Source organism: Lissotriton helveticus, chromosome 9 (assembly GCF_964261635.1).
Source record: "Lissotriton helveticus chromosome 9, aLisHel1.1, whole genome shotgun sequence".
Lineage (NCBI taxonomy): Eukaryota > Metazoa > Chordata > Amphibia > Caudata > Salamandridae > Lissotriton > Lissotriton helveticus.
The window spans coordinates 71,329,283-71,349,299 of NC_136070.1; the positions used below are offsets into that span (position 1 = coordinate 71,329,283).

Here is a 20,017-nt window from a genome sequence, read left to right on the forward strand (position 1 = left end):
CGGTGAGCAGCAAAAAGCAGAAGGGCCCCACGCAGATCGTGGAGATGCTGGGGGGCTGCTCTTCGGTGCTGGAGCTGCTCAGGGTGGGGGCTTCTCGGACCCCAAAGCACTCACCAGGAATTCACTCGGCGGGCTTGCTGGAAAGAAGTCGTGCAGTCTTGCAGATGGCCGGTCCCTTGAGGTCTCGTCGCACCCACGGTTCTCAGCTGGGCTGTAGAGGTGGGTAGAGGTCAGAGGTGCCAGGGAAGCCGGTTCTCGTCGAGCTGGGCAGTCGGATTCCGGAGGAAGGACGTGCAGCAGACCGCAGTGTTCTTAGATGGTGCCTGCGGATGCAGGGTGACTACTCCTTAGTCACAAGGGAGAAATCTTAGGAAGAAGTCTTGAGTTCCTTTCGTGGAAAGTAGTTTCAGGATTCAAAGATGATCTGATTTGGAAGGGGGCCAGTTCCTACCTTTATCCTGTAAAAAGGGGCTGGCACGCGACTAAGTCCTGCCCTATGGGTGGGACTAGGAGGGGGGTGGTTACACCCACTTCCTTGGCGGGCTTTTCCCCAGTACAGGGTCTGGAGTGACCCTGGAACTGGTTCCAGCCAGCCTATGCACAGTGAGCACCGGGGTGCCACGTGCAGTCACCTTCCTCTAAAGCCCTGCCTACCTACAATACACAAAACCCTGTCTGGGACGGTGCTGGCACCGCCCCTGGCAGGAAACCCTTTGTCCTTATCTCCTGCTCTGGGAGGACTCCCAGCAGCAGGAGGGCAGACTTGTGTCTCGGTGGCAGCATCCATTTTGTGGATGCTAAGGCTCTGTCTGACTTTAACCGGGGTTAGGGGTTACATACATGTCGTGTCCCTCTAGAAGGGTGGAATGCTAACCCCGTCGCCAGAATTGGCGAGGGGTTAGTATTCCAATTCGTATGACACCTTACTCGACATGTTTTGATAAAGCGATACCAGAGTTGGCACATAACCGCGAGGATTATAATGCACTTAAGAGTATATGGTATGCGATATCATGGAAACGGCTAAGGGATGGATCCCGAAAGCCGCAGACAGGCTCAGCTCATGCCAGAGCACCATCTCACACGATTCCAAGCACTCTGCCTTCAGGATTGTTAAGGCCTGCCATAGGAGTGACTGATAGGAGATCTGTGTGTCCATTTTAGGGTTAGATATAAGTATACTATATCTAAAGCAAAGGGTGAGTACACCACCTTGCCCCAGCTGTCGTGCAGCCAGTTGTGTCAGTTTTAGTTAGTCAATCCAGGGGTGGCACAATACATGCTTCAGCCCCTGGGAGACTTCTGGGTGCACCTCAGCCCTGGGTACAGGGACTTGGAGAGGGCCCAGTGCCAATTCAGTACCTGAGTACAATTTGGATAGAGAGAACAGCTAGGCTGTGGGTCTGATTAGCAGGCCCACAGCCAGGGAAAGTCGTAAACCAGTGCAGCAAAAAGCAAAAAATCTGGGTGATCATAGGATTGCAGACCCTACTCTCCTACAACTACCTTATGGTAGACGCCAAAAATTGGGATAAGCTAAAAGAATTTAGGGCCGTACAAAGACAAGATAGCGACCATAATGCCCTGGTTTTAACTCTTAAGCCGGGGTCCTTTGGTTTAACTAATCCTGTATCCGAACCCGCGGCGTTGATGCCTCCCCTCTTGTTGGCTAATAATAGAAGAAGGGTTAAATGGCCCCGCCTAGTAAATTCACCATCCAGGCTAGCAAAAATGTACCTACTTGCAATTCCACTTATCACCCAGATGGGTGATCTATCCTGCAAGCATCAGGTAGTGGAGACACACAGGCAGCTAGTTACGGTATTGGGGGACGTGTTTTACCCTGTAAAAGGAATTAAAAGGCGAGCCCCGAAATCTCACCCTTGGTTTGATGATGCATGCAAAAAACTAAAAAAGGAGCTACTTGTGGCAATCAAATCGAATGACAGAGTGAACATTATCACAAACAGACTGCTATATAAAAAGGAGCTCGCTAGGGGCAAGAGGGAGTGGGAAGAAGCCAGGTGAGAAGATCTAAGAGGGGCCCTACTAGCAAATGATGCCAAATTATTCTGGGCAATAGTAAACTCTGGTGTAAAAGAGGGAGGGGAGCCTCTTCAACCAAACATTGCTCCGTCAGTCTGGGAGGCGCACTTTGCTGCGCTTTACACCAGCCCTGAGACTGATACTAGTGAACATCTAAATGGGGCAGAGATATCGGTGGTAGATGATGCCCTCCGGATGTCCCGAGCCCCAGACCCCCCGCACAAGTATCGACTGCGGGGGGCCTCGGACTTGGGTTATCCGTTAGGCCACCGGGACGTCAGGGCAAGGGAGGGCCCTGGAGACACCGAGAGTATCTCAGTCAAAGAGGTGGAATCGGTGATCATCAGGCAACTACCTAATAAAGCCCCAGGCCTCGACAGACTACCAGGAGACCTTTTCCGCTCCCAGCCAAAAATCTGGGCCCCATACTTGGCTGCTCTATTCAATGCTGTCCTTTGGGGAGCCAAGTTACCGGACACCTGGGCAGGAGCCGAGATTGTGCCAATCTTCAAGAAGGGCTGCCCCTTAGTGCCATCAAATTATTGGCGATTAGTCTCCTGGATACTTCACAGAAGCTAATGGGCCGAGTCCTTTTGGACAGATTGTTGAGGTGGATGGAGGAGCAAAAAATATTGACTACCCTACAGGCCGGCTTCAGAGCTGGAATTTCGACCCTGGACCAACTTTTTAGGTTGCAGGTCCTTTTTTGGAAGACAGCAAGTGTAGAGGGTGGCAGCCTCTACCTTGTTTTCGTAACCTGCGGGCTGCTTTCGACCTTGTCCCCAGGGAAAGCCTATGGAGGGTACTGAAAGAACTAGACCTCCCGCCCTTTCTGCTAGACGTCCTGATGCGCTTCTATGCAGGGAATTACGCCAAGGTGAGATGCGGGAAGAAAGGGGAATTATCAGCCCGCTTCCCCGTGACTAAAGGCGTACGCCAGGGCTGCACCCTGGCTCCCACGCTCTTTAGTCTTTATATAAATGGCCTGGTGGGTGAACTGGATAGGGTCAGAGATAGTGATGCTCCTTGGTTGGCCACTGGCCGGGTACCTGCTCTGATGTTCGCAGACGACACTCTGTTGTTGTCTCGAACATCATCAGGTATCCAGAGGGTCCTGGATGGTTTTGTATCCTTTTGCGATCGGAGGGGATTGGAGATAAACTTAGCAAAGACGAAGTTTATGATTTTCCATCCCCCAAAGCGAACTCGCCCTAACCCGGTATTAAACGGTGTCCCGCTCGAAAGGGTGAGAACCTTTATATACATTGGGGTTACCCTGACTGAAGATTTCGGTTGGGGCCCACAGGTATCCAAATCTGCTTTGAGGTTGGCGCAGATCGGAGGGGGCATTGGCAAGTTCCACAGAACAACCCTGTTTAAGCCAGTTGCCCCAGCCCTTGAGATCTATGGGGCGCAAGCTAGACCAGCTGTGAGGTATGGTGCAGAACTCTGGGGCCATAAGAGCACACCAAGCCTCCTCAAGGTGGAACAGGCCTTTATGCGGAACCTGATAGGCCTCCCCCAGAGTACCCCGCTCACACCCTTGAGACTAGATCTAGGCCTAGAGCCCATTTCAGAACTGCTAGCCACCCGACCGCTTCTGTATTGGAGAAGGCTCTGGACAGTGCCTGAGCTTGAGGATTATAGAGCTGAGTTCGCTGCAGTCTGGGGGTACCTAAAGACCAAGAATATCCCCTGGCTAGCCCATATCAAGGCCCTTGTACATCAAATTGGAATGCCCCAATTATGGGAGACACCGGAGGTGAGCTGCCCGAGAGTGAAGAGAATGGAGCTTTTGGCCTCCCTGAGACATTGCAACCTAAGCCTTCTGTATAGCTCGACAACGCTGGGCAGTTTGTCTGCAGAGTTCTTGCAGGTGAAACTGGTGCCTAAGAGGGAGGAGTTTCTGGACTTAATACAGCCTCCCCTTGCAAGAAAACTTTACCTATTGGGGCATTTACTTGCAAATGGAATGGACGAGAAGAGGGAATTTGCCCAGTTTGTAACAACACTAAAGAGGATACTGCCCACGTCTTATTCTTCTGCCCAGCCTACAGTACAATAAGGAGATGCTGGCTGGCACCGCTATGTAGAAGCCTTTGTTTAAGACAATGTGCACAAGCTGTCAGAATTTTAAGATATGACACCTCCCCCTCTATTGTGTTTGCGGTATCCCGTTTTTTATATGGTATGTGGCGCAGAAGACTTATTTTAATGAACTGTAACAATCTGTGATTAACTGGGATGTTTTGATACCATTACTTTGATAACTTACTGTTTAATAACCTTTTAACCATGTATTTTATAATTATTTATGTATTCTATTCCATGTATGTACATATTTTACTTGTGCTTTTATGGTCTCTGACCGCAATAAAGTTATCAAGAAGAAGAATATTATGTTTAATAACAGAGAAAATATTGTCACTTGATATTACCCACTTGACGGCTAGTGTGGCACACATTTTCTGCCACCCTGCTTTCCCACAAGTCTCCCGATAGAAATGGTACTCCACTTGTATGGATGGTCCTAGCACCTGCGATAGCAAAGGGCCCAAAATGCAACATTGATCAGCAAACTTTTTCTACTCCCATGCCCAAAATCCACAGCTAATAACTTTGCTGATGTCTCAAAATTGCATTTTGGGGTGTTTCATGTTGCAGAAGACACCTCAAATGTTCTCTTAGAATACCCCTCCTTGTGACCTTCTATAACTAGTAATCACTTTTAGCTTGGACTAACCTTTCTCTCCTCCCGTCTCCCTATGTTCCTGGTATCCAATTGCCTTTTTATCTTGGGTTCTACTTTGGACCCTTGGATATTGGCCCATACTTCCAGTTTTGGAATGAGTCTGTTGAGACCTCATCTCTCCCTTTGCTTTAGAGCAGTGATACTCAAAGTACTGCCCAGGGGCCGCATGCGGCCCTCAGGACCTTTGCATGCGGCCCTCTGGGCAGCAGCAGCACTGAGCTGCCTTTTACTAGACTCAGCATTAACATGAAAAAAAAGTTAAATATACAGCAAACACTTATTTAAAGGTTAATTGCAGTTAGGGAAAGGAAGTAACTAGGCCCTTAACTTTAGTAACACCTTCATTTTTAAACACAACTACTAGATATACATGCTTTGCTTCCCCTACACCCACTTTACACCCTCCGTTGGCCTCAGTACGACCCTCGATCACACCACAGACCAAAGTATGCGGCCCCTGGGAAAATGTTTGTGAGTACCCATGCTTTAGAGCATAGCTGCTCCAGCACTATGGTAATCCTGTTAGCCAACCACGTGTCATCCAACACTGCATCGATGGATCCTTCTGACAAGTATTGCCCAAGCATTGTGGCAGAGGGGCTCTTCCTTGAGACCCCTGGTCACCATCAACAGTTTAAAGTAACAAGCATTGGAAATGCAATAGGTCTCGCACCATTAGAGTTAGTGCTTTTAGAATTGTTTATGGGTTTTTTTTGTAAATGTTTAGCATTTTTGTTTCCTGTAGCCAATGCTAAAGAATTACAAATAAAAAAAGCCATAAACATTTCTTAAAGCTCTAACTGAAATGGTCTGAGACCTATTGCACTGTGTGAGGGTTTGAGGGTTTGAGGGTGAGTGAGGGTGAGGGTGGGTGAGGGTGAGTGAGGGTGAGGGGTTGAGGGTGAGTGAGGGTGAGTGAGGGTGAGGGGTTGAGGGTGAGTGAGAGTGAGTGAGAGTGAGGGTGAGTGAGGGTGAGTGAGGGTGAGTGAGGGTGAGGGGTTGAGGGTGAGGTGTTGAGGGTGGGTGAGGGTGAGTGAGGTGTTGAGGGTGAGTGAGGGTGAGGGTGAGTTAGGGTGAGGGGTTGAGGGTGAGTGAGAGTAGTTGAGGCTGAGTGAGGGTGAGTGAGAGTGAGGGTGAGTGAGGGGTTGAGGGTGAAGGTTTGAGGGTGAGGGGTTGAGGGTGAGTGAGGGTGAGGGGTTGAGGGAGGGTGAGTGTGGGTGAGGGTGAGTGAGGGTGAGTGAGGGTGAGGAGTTGAGGGTGAGTGAGGGTGAGGAGTTGAGGGTGGGTGAGGGTGAGTGAGTGTGAGGGGTTGAGGGTGAGTGAGGGTGAGGGTGAGTGAGGGTGAGGCTGAGGTGTTGAGGGTGAGTGAGGGTGAGTGAGAGGTTGAGGGTGAAGGGTTGAGGGTGTGAGGGTGAGGGGTTGAGGGTGAGTGAGGGTGGAGGGTGAGGGTGGGGGGGTGAGGGTGAGGGAGTGAGGGTGAGGGGGTGAGGGGTGAGGGGATGAGGGTGTGGGGTGAGAGTGAGGGGGTGAGGGTTAGGGGGTGATTGTTAGGGGGTGTGAGCGTTAGGGGGTGTGAGCGTTAGGGGGTGTGAGCGTTAGGCGGTGTGCGGGTTAGGGGGTGTGAGGGTGAGTGTGAGTGAGGGGGTGTGAGGCTTCGGGTGTGTGACGTTGCGTGAGTGTGAGTGTGTTTTTCTTGTGATGTCCCACTCTATTTTGATTCATTCTCCACTAAGTTCGGTGATTCATTGGGGGGGCGTGGCTAGCCGAGCTGCGAGATGGCCGCCATGTGAGCGAGCTCCGCCGACCGGGGGATTAATCCTCTTAATTTATCCTGCAATACAAGCTGTAACTGGCGTGCTGTTCACTCTACACGGTGGGGTAAGCTTTGGTGGCCACACGAATGAAAAACAACGGAGCGAAAAGTGTCCCGCTGGGCGAGATCCGGAGGAAGGTGGGACCCGATTGGGAGACACTGAACCAGCCGCAGCCGAGCACCATTATCTCGCTGCTAAAATCGAGCCCGAGGCGGAAAGCGAGACTGAAGGCCGCAGCTGTGGGAAACTGCGGAGAACGAACCAAAGCACGCAAAGGTGCCTGGGGCTGGCGGACCGCGCTGCCTCGAGCGCCAGATCTACACATTGCAAGTACACAATTGCTGCGAGAGGGGGCTGTTTAAATATAACTTTTAGATGCTGGCGCCTGAGCCTTTACCCTATACAAAATGGCGGCACCCCGCAGATTGCTCTCCTGAAGCTGGCTGCCTGATGGAGTGGAGAGCGGGCGGGCAGAGAGAGTGGCTGTGAGCTCCGGGTGCCCGTAACATCTGCTGATGTGACTGACTTTGAAGTGTTGCGCTCACTCACGTGCCAAGAAAATCTTGCAAACACTTTCCCCACCGTGCCACGGTACGTCACAGCCCTACCAAACAAACTTTAACCCCGCATTGGCTCCGAAGAAACACTTGGGATCGAGCATCTCTGAATCGAAGCAGGCCTTGGTTCCGAGGACATAAAAACAACATGGCCAAACTTCTGGACACCTGTGGGTACAAAGACACACAGACGACGTGGCTCCTCCTGTCACAGACATAGACTCACCAGTTTCGAGAAATGCGACGCGGCAGGCAGGGGAGGGGGCGGAGCGGGGGTGTGGGAGGAGTGCGGGAACAGACGGCGAGGGGAGGAGAGTAGGAGGAGGAGTAGGGGAGGCACGGCCTAGCGGCCGTGCAATCAAGAAGTGAGGGGGCGGGAGAGTAGGCAAGGCAGGCGCGAGCATCTCTGAATCGAAGCAGGCCTTGGTTCCGAGGACATAAAAACAACATGGCCAAACTTCTGGACACCTGTGGGTACAAAGACACACAGACGACGTGGCTCCTCCTGTCACAGACATAGACTCACCAGTTTCGAGAAATGCGACGCGGCAGGCAGGGGAGGGGGCGGAGCGGGGGTGTGGGAGGAGTGCGGGAACAGACGGCGAGGGGAGGAGAGTAGGAGGAGGAGTAGGGGAGGCACGGCCTAGCGGCCGTGCAATCAAGAAGTGAGGGGGCGGGAGAGTAGGTAAGGCAGGCGGCTGGGGGCATGTGCACGCGCTTTTAAGCTCAATGCACATGCGCATTGAGCTTAAAAGTCACGGGCACTGCAAGGAATCGCCACGATTCCTTGCAAGTTGGACAAAGAGTGGATAAGCCCCCATAGTCTCGCTTGCTCGATGCGCATGCGCATCGACAGGCGAGACCTAATGACAATCTCTGGCCTCCATGTTCTCACCTAATCAATCCAATCAAACAACACACCATTTATCCAAATCCAAGTTGCAAATGGTATACTTCCTGCTCTCTTGCTCTCATTGAATCTCTGATAATTCTAAGCTGACTTCAGGCCAAACCAGCTGATCAGAGCATCCTTCATTTGCTCATAGGTCATTTGATTAGCTACAGGCATTCTCCAAATGTCTGCTGTTCCTTGTTTTTGGCAAGTGACTCGGTAAAGTAGCTGCCTTAGACACATCATTCATAACCTATACTCTACAAGTGATCTCAAAACTTATAAACCATTCCACAATATCCTGGGTTTTGCGTACAAGTGCGCAAACTCTTTTGGAACCTTTACAGGTACACTTGCTGAGTTAGAGTTAGAATAGGCTTTTTCTAACATAACTGTCTCTACGTCAATCCTGAGCTTTTCCTTCTTGAAAGCTGTCCAGTCTCTCCCGATGACCTCATTCTCTTTTTCTTCTCTTTCCAGTTCTTTTTCTTGCCTTTCATTTTCCTCTTTCCTCACGGGCCCTATCCCCATTTCTCACCTGCTTCCTTTCCTCTTGTTTCTGCTGTGCTAATCTCATCTTCTCCCTCTTGAATTCCCGGCTTTCTCCTCTTCCTCGGCTTTAGCTTTCTGAAAAGCCAACTGCAAGTTTAGGATCTCAGCCAGGCTTAACCCACCCAAGAGAGTAATTCCTGAATTTGGTGACCCTGGTACCCTTAAAGGGGGAATCTTTTAGGGGAACACATACGTGGTGCGTACTGTAAAAATCTGGGCTAGGGTAGCCAGGCACTACAGCACTTCCCTGAATTCCTATCATAGTATCCTCTCCAGAGTCCATCACACTGTCTCCAACCTCTACCAAAACACAGAGATTTTAACTGTTATAAGAACAGGGTGTCTGGATCTACTCCTTCCAACTTTGTAACTATCTTTGTACTGTGCAGGCGTGCTGTGTTTAAGCCATACCTATTGTTCTGTTCATGAAAGTTTGACCTGGCACTTGTAGATCTCACACCGTTTGCCACCAGTTGTCAGACCCTGCTCAGGGGCTTGACAGCTTTTCAGGGGCTAATAGCCCCAAACATTATGGTTGAGGTTGTTTCTCACTGGTGGAAGCTCGTGTATGGTCTGATGTCACTCTATAGGCCTTGGCATCACTGAGCATGCGATCCTGGTGGTTGTGGCCTGCTTCTGGGCTTACGTGGACTCTCGTCACATCAGTTGTGTTCCAAACCTAGATCGGTGCGCACAGCGAGGCAGTTGCTGCTGTGTCTTTGGCTGATACACAAAGCAAGGCAGATGCAGCCTTGACCTAGGTCAATGCACACCTAAAGGTAGATCCAGCCTGCCTCGAGCTGATGTCTGGGTGTGCACAGATTTTTATGGTTCTCCTCTGGAACCGCAGAGAAACCGCAAGACCCTCTGCAGCACGTGTTGGTCCTGGTTCCTTTCTCTGAGGCAGTCCATTTTCTGTGGGTCCTCTTCAGGCCAGGAACGCACCGGGATTCTTCTCCTGGACCATCTCTCTACCTGCAGAACAGTAAGCAGATACTCAGGTCCTCCATCAGAAAGTACATTCATCATATGATGTAACCTATCTCTGGGAGACTTCAAACACCGCCCCGGTCACACAGCATTCCTCTGCTCTGGGGAGCATTCACTTTCTTGGTGATAAAGAATTTGGAGCTGGAATAAAAGTGGGTTCGTTTAGGTCTCACTTGTATACCTATTTCTTAGGCACTATATTTTTCTTTCTTAATGTCCAGTTTTTCTCAGATTTAAATTGTGCTGTACATCAATGATTATTAGCTCGCCTCTATTGACTCAAATTACCTGCCTAATTTGTTGGCTTTGCAATGTTTGTAACAGCTTCTCTTGTTCAAGTCAGTATGCAAATAATTTAATTCATATATTCTTGAGAGTGTTTAGTCTATGAACTGTGGACAACTCCTTCAACTGGATCTTTCCTGTAATGTTATAAATTCATCATCCGGTTTTGTTACATCCTTTTATTAATTATTTATTTTGTCTTTAGATTTAGGATCTTTATTTAACTGAATCTTGTGCCTCTTTTTCGATATTTAATGACAGCTTTAGCAGTAGAACTTAAAAATCTGTTATACCCATTAGACACCTAACATGCACTCATAACAAATGTTGATTGTTTTACAAGCTCTGTTAGTGTCTCAATGATCAGTCAAACGTGCTTGCCTAAAACCACCCAAAATGTTGTATTGTCTATGAATGGCTCTGTTACCTTCCTTTGCACCACCCTCAAATTGTCTTCAGGGTCCCACTTTTATTGTAGTCAACCCAGTAGGCACTTTAGGGAGAAGTTACGGCATCAAAGGGAACCTTTGCGTATTATACAAAAAACTGACAGCCCCTCTCTTCAACAGGTCCTTCTTCGGAATTCCTGACACTATAATCTCTCTAACATTTACCTATGTAGATCAGTTTTTACTGGTTCGGTCAGCTGCCTCCACATTGTCTGCGAGGTGTTTACCTTTCTTGTTTCTTACCAGTGATTGCTGATCTGTTGTCTGACCCACTGTTCCTTCTTGATAGCTTTGAGATCACTGCTCTACCTAAGAGAAGATGGTGAGGAGTGCACACCTTGCGAGAAGAACGTTCCTCATCATTAGTTGTTTGACATTTTTCTTTAAAGCATGAAGCGCAACAACTGGAGAGAGGAGGACCAGAGGTGTAGCCCCAGCCCTCGTGGAAGCAGAAAGCAGAAGTGGACACCCAATCAAAGGTAATCATAAAATATTAGGATTTTTTTTAAAATATGTTGTTATTTGTGGTGTTCCCCAGAGAGCCATCTGCCATCCTCCTAAGCACTTCTTCCTCCAAACTGAATCGCTGCAACCAATGTGCTGAGTACCGACAGCCAAACACAAAACATCTTTTATTTTGATTACTGAAGATGCAGCTTTGTTTGCTAGCTTGGGCCCAGGTGCTATTCTCCTGAAGCTGAAAGGAAGAACTGTGCTTTTTTCGACCACCAGATTTTTTCCTTCTGAATTTCCTTCTGAAATCTGTGAGGGCTAAAGGACTGCAGCAATCAATCAGGCTTGTCATGCTAAAGAGGAAGCATTTGTTGTTGTGGGTCAGATGGGGGAAATTGTGGATAGGGCTTTGTAGTACACTGTGGAACTCTTTGGCTGTGCCACCAAAAAATGCCCTTTTCACTCTCAGGCTCATATTCTTGCAGTTGTGAGTTCAGTTTGTGTTTTAGTTTGGGTTCAATTTAAATATTAATACTAACCTTACTGAAGAAAGCACCTCAAAATAACGCCTCTCCTACCCACAATGATGGCATCACTGTATTCTTATGTTTTCATTAGCAGGCTTTAACTGTAGCATGGGTTCTGCATCACGCTAGGCGTTTAATTTGATGATCGGTGCTGAATTGTTTCCCTGACTCATGTGTGAGCATGCATGCTAATGTAGACTATCTTTGTTAATTGCTAAGAATTGAGTGACTATTTCATTTAATGTAAGTATTCCAGAACTAGAATTTAGGAATCTTGCACAAGGTTTCCAGCTTCATTTAGTGCAAGCGTACAGAATGTTTGTACGTGCAAAATTGTCACATATTTTCTGCCCATGAAATTAGGATATTTTTCTGTTCTCTGCTGAATGTTTGGGCTGACGGCAAGAGGGCAAGAGGCTTCTGCGGGCTGACCTTGCATAGTTCTCTGCTTCTGGAATTCGTAAATAAAAACAGTTGTTGCTTTCGCCCTCATTTTCAGTCCTCCTGGAAATACAGTTTCTGTGTTCATTAGCACACTTTCTCCATACACTTCTTAAAAGAAGACATTCATAAAAGCACCTAGCAGAGGGGCACAGAGATGACGGTTGCTGGTAGAGATACTGTCGAGAGGGTAACCTAGTTGCGACCGTCTGGCTGACAAATATGAGGGGGATTTGACGTGGCTCTGCAATTTAATATAGATATAGTAATATAATGCCAAAGGGCAGTTAGGGTTTTTGTGACCAATGGGTTATTGATTTGGGAAGGACAGCGTTTGAGTTGTATCTTGTATTCAGTCTTATCTTACTTTTAATTCTTGAGGTAGTATGAATTATAATCACTTACAAAATATCTAAAGGAACAGCAGTTAATACATTCTCATCATTATTCAATCCTAGTTTTGTGGGTGCACCTATTTTGTGGGTTCGGTCTTGGCCGTTTCTCTTTTACCTGCAAAGTGTTCTCTGGCAGGTTTGTCATAATCAACCCATCCCTATTTCTCATGAGCATGACTCTGTGAGAAACGCTGTCGCTTTCCTTTTCTTTTAAATAGGCATGTAATCCTGTGAGGTTAAAGGAAATCTACAGATGTGATCCCAAGATTATTGTGGTTCTCAAAAGGCTGACATCTTTTTAATCTCATGTTCAATGCCACCTCATATTCACGTCCCCACAGAATCTGTCTTAGAGCCTTTGTAATCCCCATGGTCATAGCACTATGTGAAAACCTGAAATGTTTAAAGAAAACTTGTTTCTGAGTGACCCACAGATCCCTTGTGCAAACTTTTTATGAATGAGGAATTCATTATAGCTCCCCAGAGCTCTTTGGAGGAAATGGCAGTGTTGTATTGCAGCAAACTATATATCAAAATCAGCATATGAGATTAGAAGAATCAGTCACATATTTTGTATTCCAACTAGTTTCTAGTCTATGTTACTAGTAGAACAAATTTTACATTAGTCAGTTTCATGTTACTCTATTCTACCATAGAGCTTGATCAAAATAGGCATAACATCACCTGCTATTCTCACAGCAATACCTACATGTATGTCTTTAATTTTATTTACAACTGAAAGCATCTCTTGCTAATATAAGGCTTCAGCAAGCCAGTAAGCACTTTTACACTGAATAAAACAGCCAGCTAATAGGAAATTATGTAAATGCTCGATTTAACAGAGAATGTCTGGCTGTTCCTGTTAGTTTAAGCAATAGACGGATAGGGAGCAGCTCATGCCTGCCGGTGCAGGTGGGGCGAGCAGTGATGTCGATGACATGGATGGAGAGAATGCTGTCCAACGGCAGTTGCTAGAGAGCGCTTGCATGGACCCCCCTCTCTGTCCTTCCCTCGGACTGCAACTATGCATGCCATACCACGAACAGGTACTGTATGTATGCAGCACTCTCTCTCACACCCTACTCTTAGAAAAAGTGGTGGCATGCTTTAAATCAAAGTTGTACCTTCAGATCTTTGGGACTGGAAACATCTGGCAGCAGAGCCAAGCCTCTGTTTTAGGCACACGGACATGCATACACCCAACCGTGCTCTGCAGAACCATTGCCAAAGCCACCTGCCTCCTCCCCACATGCTAGAAAACGATGCACCTGGACAGACTTTGCCCCTTCTGACCAGACACTTCTGCTGTCAGCAGTCCATTGCCTGTTTTGAAATGCAGATTCTGTTTAGAACCTGCAATAGGTGATGGCATACAAAACATATTTATTGCACTGACGACAAAGCCTGTTGATATTAAGGCCCCAAGTGTTGTATAGCATTTTAGGACCCTAGTGTAATTTTCCCGATTCATGCCCTTATATAGGTACAAATCACCTTGCCCTTATATAGGCATAGAAATCATAACCATATTTAGGCATAGCCCATGCAGTCCAAATACAGGCATGGATACTTCCACTAGTTCTGAAAAGCCACAACGATTTCTTGGAAAACTCGGCTTCAGCAGTTAGGGTCATCCCCTTGCTTGAAAATTGATTTGTCCAAGAACTCATGGAGTTTTCAGAGAACTGCCATTCCCTTTGGGTTCTTTGATGATGTTATTATGTCCAACTTTACGTCAAACCAGGCACCTTCAAGGTATAAATATGCCCATACTTGCCCTAGCAAACACACGGGGGTTTGGAGCAGTCCGACTATCTACTTGCCCGACGCAGCTCGCTATACCAAGTGCCGAAGGAAGCCGACCCTCCAGCTGACGCACTGACAGAGAGGCTGCCTTTCTCTCGCTGAGAATCAAGCTCTATTGTTTCCAAGCTCCCCTTACGGGGTGTTGGGAAATCGAGTCCCGAGACAGAGAGATACCAGACCTCCTTCATTCTAAAACCAAGGTACGGATCTGATTAGACCCTAAGAGAAATCTTGGATAGATTCTTGGCAAAAAATACTAAACCTATGCTACACCATACTTACTTCTTCCCTCGTACTAGACTTAGGTTAGGTACATTGGGGTAGGCGTATTTTAGAAGCACCAGTTGAATGCTTTTAGTCTTTGTTATTTATGTATGTATTTTATGGCTTAGAAACCATACCATGCTTTTACAGTATTATTTTATAATACTCTTCTCGCTGTATGTATTATACTTTGCAGCCAGTATTACGATAGTAGCAGTTCATTTCTTCTGCATGAGAAAGAAGACTGTTCAATAAATCTTTTTTATTGAAAACGCCCGTCTCTCTATTTCTCTGCACCTCTGGTGAAACGAAGCATGCACGATTTACTGAGTAAAATATCTATCTATTGTTTCCATGACTCTGAAGATACGTTTTATTCTTGGGAAACAAAGTTGTAATGTTTATGCCGTTGTCAGAAACGAATCCCTTCTTGTTTATTCGAGAAAGTTTCTAGTGACCTCTGAGCTAGCTGGCACTCACAATTAAGTTTAATATATTCGATAGAGACCTAGTCGACCTAAGTCCTACGTCAATTCTATAGGATATATTATTCCAATGCGCAGAGCCTATTGGGAATATAGGAACTACGCTACACAAGAGAGTTCACATTTGTGAGACCCACTGACTACAAAGATGTATGTGCAGCAGAAACATTAAGGGTGATCAAACTATCTAGAACATGTCTCAAAAAGACCCATCAAACTGGCCCGTGTGGTGTTCTTTGGAAGAAGCAGAGAAAACAAATGCAAGGAATGCACAAGTGGCAGGAAGCAATAGGAGGAAGGGGCGGATGGTTTATTGAGGTAGTAAGCAAGATAATGAAATGAGGAAAGAAGCAAGCGAAGAGAAGAAGAAAAAGAAATGTGAAGCAAGAATAGGAAATAGAGAGATAGGAAGGAAAGAGCAGAAGGGAAGCAAGAAAGGAAGAAGATTGAAGAAGGACAACTTAAAGAAGTAAACATTTTCAGCTATACCATACTGTTTGAGACCATTGGATGCAAGAACGTTTTGAAATGGTCTTTATGTTTCCATTCTTGAGACATTTCTTTCAAAACATAATGAAACGCTTGCAAATCACAGTTGTTTTGGCGATGAGACGGACCCTGCTACGATCTCCATTGTAAAAACCCAGTCAGGTATATTTCAAGGACATTTTTGGTCACCTCTTCGATTTTACCTTTCACTTAACACAATGTGCAACATCATCAGTGATCATTCAGCACCTGGTACAGTGCAGTAATCATCACAGGTGAAGAAAGCGGCATGGCGCAATGTGCATTATACACAAGTGTATTCAGGGTAATGAGCTGTGTGCTTTTGTGGCCCAGTATGGGTCAAACAAGTTCTCATTTCTGTACACAGAAAGTATATTTCGATGTGGAAGAAACCATTCCTTGCACTCTTTGGAATATAGGGGGTGAACTTTTTTACACCCGATTGGCGAACTTAGTCTTGCATTTTCTAACACTTCAATTTAGTGTGCAACTTGAGTCTGTAATACCCATGAATCTAAAACTTTGTTAGTGTTCATCGAATTTTATCACAGAAATCCCACCCTAATGGTAGATTTTGTGAAGTTGTAAATTTAAATCACTCTTCTAATAATTCTCAACACCGATTCTGTAAATGTCAAAGTCAATCCATCGTTCTGCAGGCCTAAGTGCATTCATGATCCCACCCGTTAGAATGGATGGTAATATCAAGGGCTGGATTATGGGTCTCCTCTCTCCATTTTGGCTGCCTTTGGAATGGCCAATCGCTTCTAGTAGCCATTGTGTCACCCTGTACAGAGCTATTATGATGAAGGTGTCTCTCTATAGAAGGAAAATATCTTAAGGGTAGAAAAACCTTGATTGGAGCTCAGGCAGAAGAAGACGAGCAAGGCACCAGAACCACACTGAGACAGAGGTGAGCCAAGCAGCAAACAAACTTTCAGAAAGATTCAACAGGATAACTAAAGAATGGAGTAGGGAAAACAGACTCCGGGGAACATATTGATTGAAGAGGCAATGGACATCACAAAAACAAAACTCCAAAAGTGTAGCGCTTTACGCATCTCTTCTCAAAGCCATTTATATATTGTCTAGACCACAAATTAAAAGGTCAGGATCCTTCTTCGATTGGTAAAATGCTAGAAGCAAAAATAGGAACAACGGTTATCTTCGATTGGTTTAATACATTTGGTGTGCCACATGTCTTTCCTCACAAATCATGATGTAAGCTTACATGGAGACAAGGTAAGTCACAATTGTGTTAATGATATTTTTTGTGTCCGGGCAAATTATCTAGCAGCCTCAAGTTTTCAGGAGATGGCTCTGAAACACTGCCATGACTATACGCCCTCTACGGGATCGGTCCACCCACTGCTGCCCATCATAACGGGCAGGGCCGGACTGGGAACAGAAACCGGCCCTGGCAAACTGCTCAGCCAGCCCCCGAATTTGTTACAGGGGGCCGTTATTGCCGACCCCCACCCTGACCGCCCACTGAGGAAATGCCAGGTGCCGCTACGGCCAGTCTGGCCCTGATAACGGGTAATTGGTGAGAATGCTAAATTTCTTACTGTTTCATTGGACCCACACTTCACCTCATAACGAGGTCCAGCAGGCTAAAACTGGTCTGGTTTACTGGTATTTTGAGCTGGTGGGGCTCTGGCCTGATAGTTTAAGCTGGACTGTTAGTATTGGAGCAGTACCAAGACTGTTTTGTCTAGGGCTGGTCTCTGCTTAAAGTGGAATAGCCCACAAGAAATAATGAATTGGAATGTCCCAGGAGTAATTCTAGGGCTGAGATTAATGCAAGCAGTTCACTCATCACTTTTTTGTTTTTCTTATTATATGCAAAGTAATCCTTTTAGTCTTTGCCATTCCGGTATTTAAGAAAGGGGGCACAGTATTTTTAGATTATGTGTTATTTAATATAAAAATAAATTTTAATGTTTTCATTGTGAATTTTGTGGTTACAGTTTCAGATCTTTCACCTGCTTTAAAACCTTTTGCAGCCACTGTGACTGTATCATGGGAGGCTGAGCCATGGACTGAGTCCCAGTACCTTTGTGCAGCCAAAGGGACATTTAAATGTTATGACACACTAGTTCTTTAAAAAAAAAAACACGTCTTGGATAAAGAACCAGTCACCACTAAACAGAATCAGCCAGTGGTGGTAGTGTTGCTGTAATAAAGGCACACACAAGGGTAAGCTGATTAAAGCAGTTGATAACTAAATCCTTAAGAGTAGTACCAAGAAGTGTGTAACTTTTTATTAATAGTTTGTCAGTTTGCATTTGACAAAGAATGTATTTGTCTGTGAATGCACAAAAAGGGATGTAATCTTACATCTATAGGTATGAACCCGACGGGCCTTACCACTCTGCAGCAAGAAGGCCATGGACTGAGGAACCCACCTCTTCCTCTGCTTCTAATCGCTATCCGCCACCTGGTAAGTAGCCTCTTTGGTCTCAATTAGAAGTGCCTTTTTAATTCCGGTAAAGTCGATATCACTAGTTACTAGCCCCATCGGTGTTTTATGTCTGTGGGAACACTTCAGTCCATTGTATTTCAATAAGTGTATTTCATTCCAGGAAATGTACTGGTTATGAAATGAGAAATTATCAGAGGAGTCTCGGTATCTATAGGAAGCTGGCTTTTTATGAAGTGTACAAAATGAGGTACATTATGTCGAAAGTCCAGATGACCCTTACTGGTTTACAAGCTTAAATTAATAATCCCAAATGCCCTCTTTTCTGTTAGTGTGGGCGAGCACTTTAGGTTAATCAGACTTTAGTGTTAAGCATTTGTTGAACACACAGAGTCAATAAATCAGACACACACTCAAGAAGAAACTCAAGACCAATTCGGAAAAATAACATGTATTTTTATATATTTCCTAACACCAAGAAATTCATAATTGGGTAAGTGTTTTTTGCATTATCAATTTTTACAGTTAAGTAAAAATGTCACACAAATGCATTCTTCCGCGGTAATGTTTTCCTATGGAGAAGGAAACATATACTGCATATAGGTATTTTGCAAACGTATTTCAGGGGTTACCTTAAGCACTTAAGGTGCTGGTGGTCAAGGTCACAAGATCCACCATCAGTTCAGGTATACCTGCCCTAAAAGTGTGCAGCTACAGAGGAGCCGGACGGGTTGGTGGCCTTGTGCGCTGCACTGTAGGCTAAAAGGGGGGGGGGGGGCGCACTTAAAAACAGACTGCAGAGGGAGACAAGTCCGGGAGCTTCCAAATGGGGTTTCCGTATTTAAAAAAAAAAAGTATTTTTTATTTTTTTATTTTGTGTGTCCTCATTCTGCCAATTCTCTTGTTGGCAATACTCTCTTTCCATTACTGGTATACCAGCCAGGGATGGAGTCATTCCACCCAAGAATACATATTTGCTTCCACTTCTGCCCTTCACTGGTGTGCCTGTAGCAAAGAAGGGATCAGGACTGACAGCAATTTATTGGCTTAATCATTGGACACTAGGTTTTTAAATCCACTCCACCAGCTTGGCCCATACTTTTTTCCGACTACTGGGATCACATGCTATATCCTGTTGACTTTATAGATATAATATTCTTTTTGCACTCCAGAAAAGGAGGTGGAGCACCTGATTTCCATGATCTACAAATCTCCCTTCTCCCCAATAAGATCACATAAAATATAAATCTTGCAAACGGCTTATTCGGACAGGTGGCACTAAATACAAGTAAAGGTCTTTACCCTCATCTGTATGCCTGTTACTTCAGTTAAAAATTTACAAACTTCAGTCCAAAATTTCGTAATCTCAGGACACGTTAAAAAAATATGAAGGTCATCTGCTGAGGGATCCCTACATCTTGGGCATGAATAGTGTGTTCCTAAAAATTGTAAAAATTTTGCTGGGGACCAATACACCCTGTAAACAGTAAAAAGGTGGTTACGTTTAAGAATGGCAGGTTTAACTGTCTCCCGAAGGATTGCAAATGAACCCAACCACGCCTCGCTCAGATTTAAGTTTACCAAGTCATCTCCCCAGAGCTTTTGAATGTCTTTATCCAGTCCATCTTCTGCCTCTGCCAAAATACGATACCACAAGGCAACCTCCTTCTTAACAGTACCGTTTTTTGTTGCTTGATCCAACCAGGTATCATCTTCCTCCTCATCCTAGTCTTGACGTGACCACCACGCGGAGACTTGATAATACTTAAATCTAGTTAGTTGACCCACTGTACATAAACTCAAAGTTTCCCAGCTAACTAACTCCGTTCCCGACTTCAGTTCTCCCCATCGGGAAATTCCCGCATTCTTCAGTGGAAGGCTGAGCGAGTCTTTTTAGCACTCCCGGGAAGTAGTATGTTATTCCTAGTTTTGTCCTGATAAAGACCCATGCTTTCAATGCCCCCAACAAAATCTTCAATTTCACTTAAAAAAAAAAAACTTTGGGTCCCCATACTTTAATAGAAACTGATCTTGCCCCTCCCTCAGCTCACTGAGCATTGCCCCAAAGAGAATTCCTAGTGCTGAGCCATCTGCTTTATTTAACCGCATCCGATAATTCTTAAAATAAAAAGCATGCCCATATATCATCAAATCAGGAAGTGCCAGCCCACCTTTCTCCAACTTCCTACTTAATGTTTTCCAGGATATACAGAAGCCCTTCGAGGCCCAAATGAAGCTGCCTATCTTTCCCTGTAGTTTAGCAATCTCTCCTCTGTCAAATAAAAGGGGTATAGAATTAAAAAGGAAGGTGAGCTTAGGCAGAACAATCATTTTAATAAGATTTACCCTGCCATATAAATTTAGGGGAAGGTTTGCC

At 45.7% G+C, this 20,017-nt stretch overlaps 1 protein-coding gene across 9 annotated transcripts in view; it reads left to right on the plus strand.

Annotated features, from left to right (window-relative positions):
- DCAF4 (DDB1 and CUL4 associated factor 4) overlaps nucleotides 1–20,017 on the plus strand; it is a 241,436-nt gene that overhangs the window by 15,195 nt on the left and 206,224 nt on the right. For 3 of the 9 annotated variants that reach the window (XM_078659488.1, XM_078659487.1, XM_078659490.1), the window contains one exon: nucleotides 10,727–10,816. Coding sequence is in view for 4 of the 9 variants with exons in the window: in XM_078659484.1 (XP_078515610.1) it covers nucleotides 10,728–10,816; nucleotides 17,567–17,661 (184 nt within the window). In the remaining 5 variants the exon portion in view is untranslated. Of the gene's footprint in view, nucleotides 1–10,626; nucleotides 10,817–17,566; nucleotides 17,662–20,017 lie in introns of those variants that run through there. The other 6 variants (XM_078659484.1, XM_078659482.1, XM_078659483.1 and 3 more) reach the window with 4 other exon arrangements.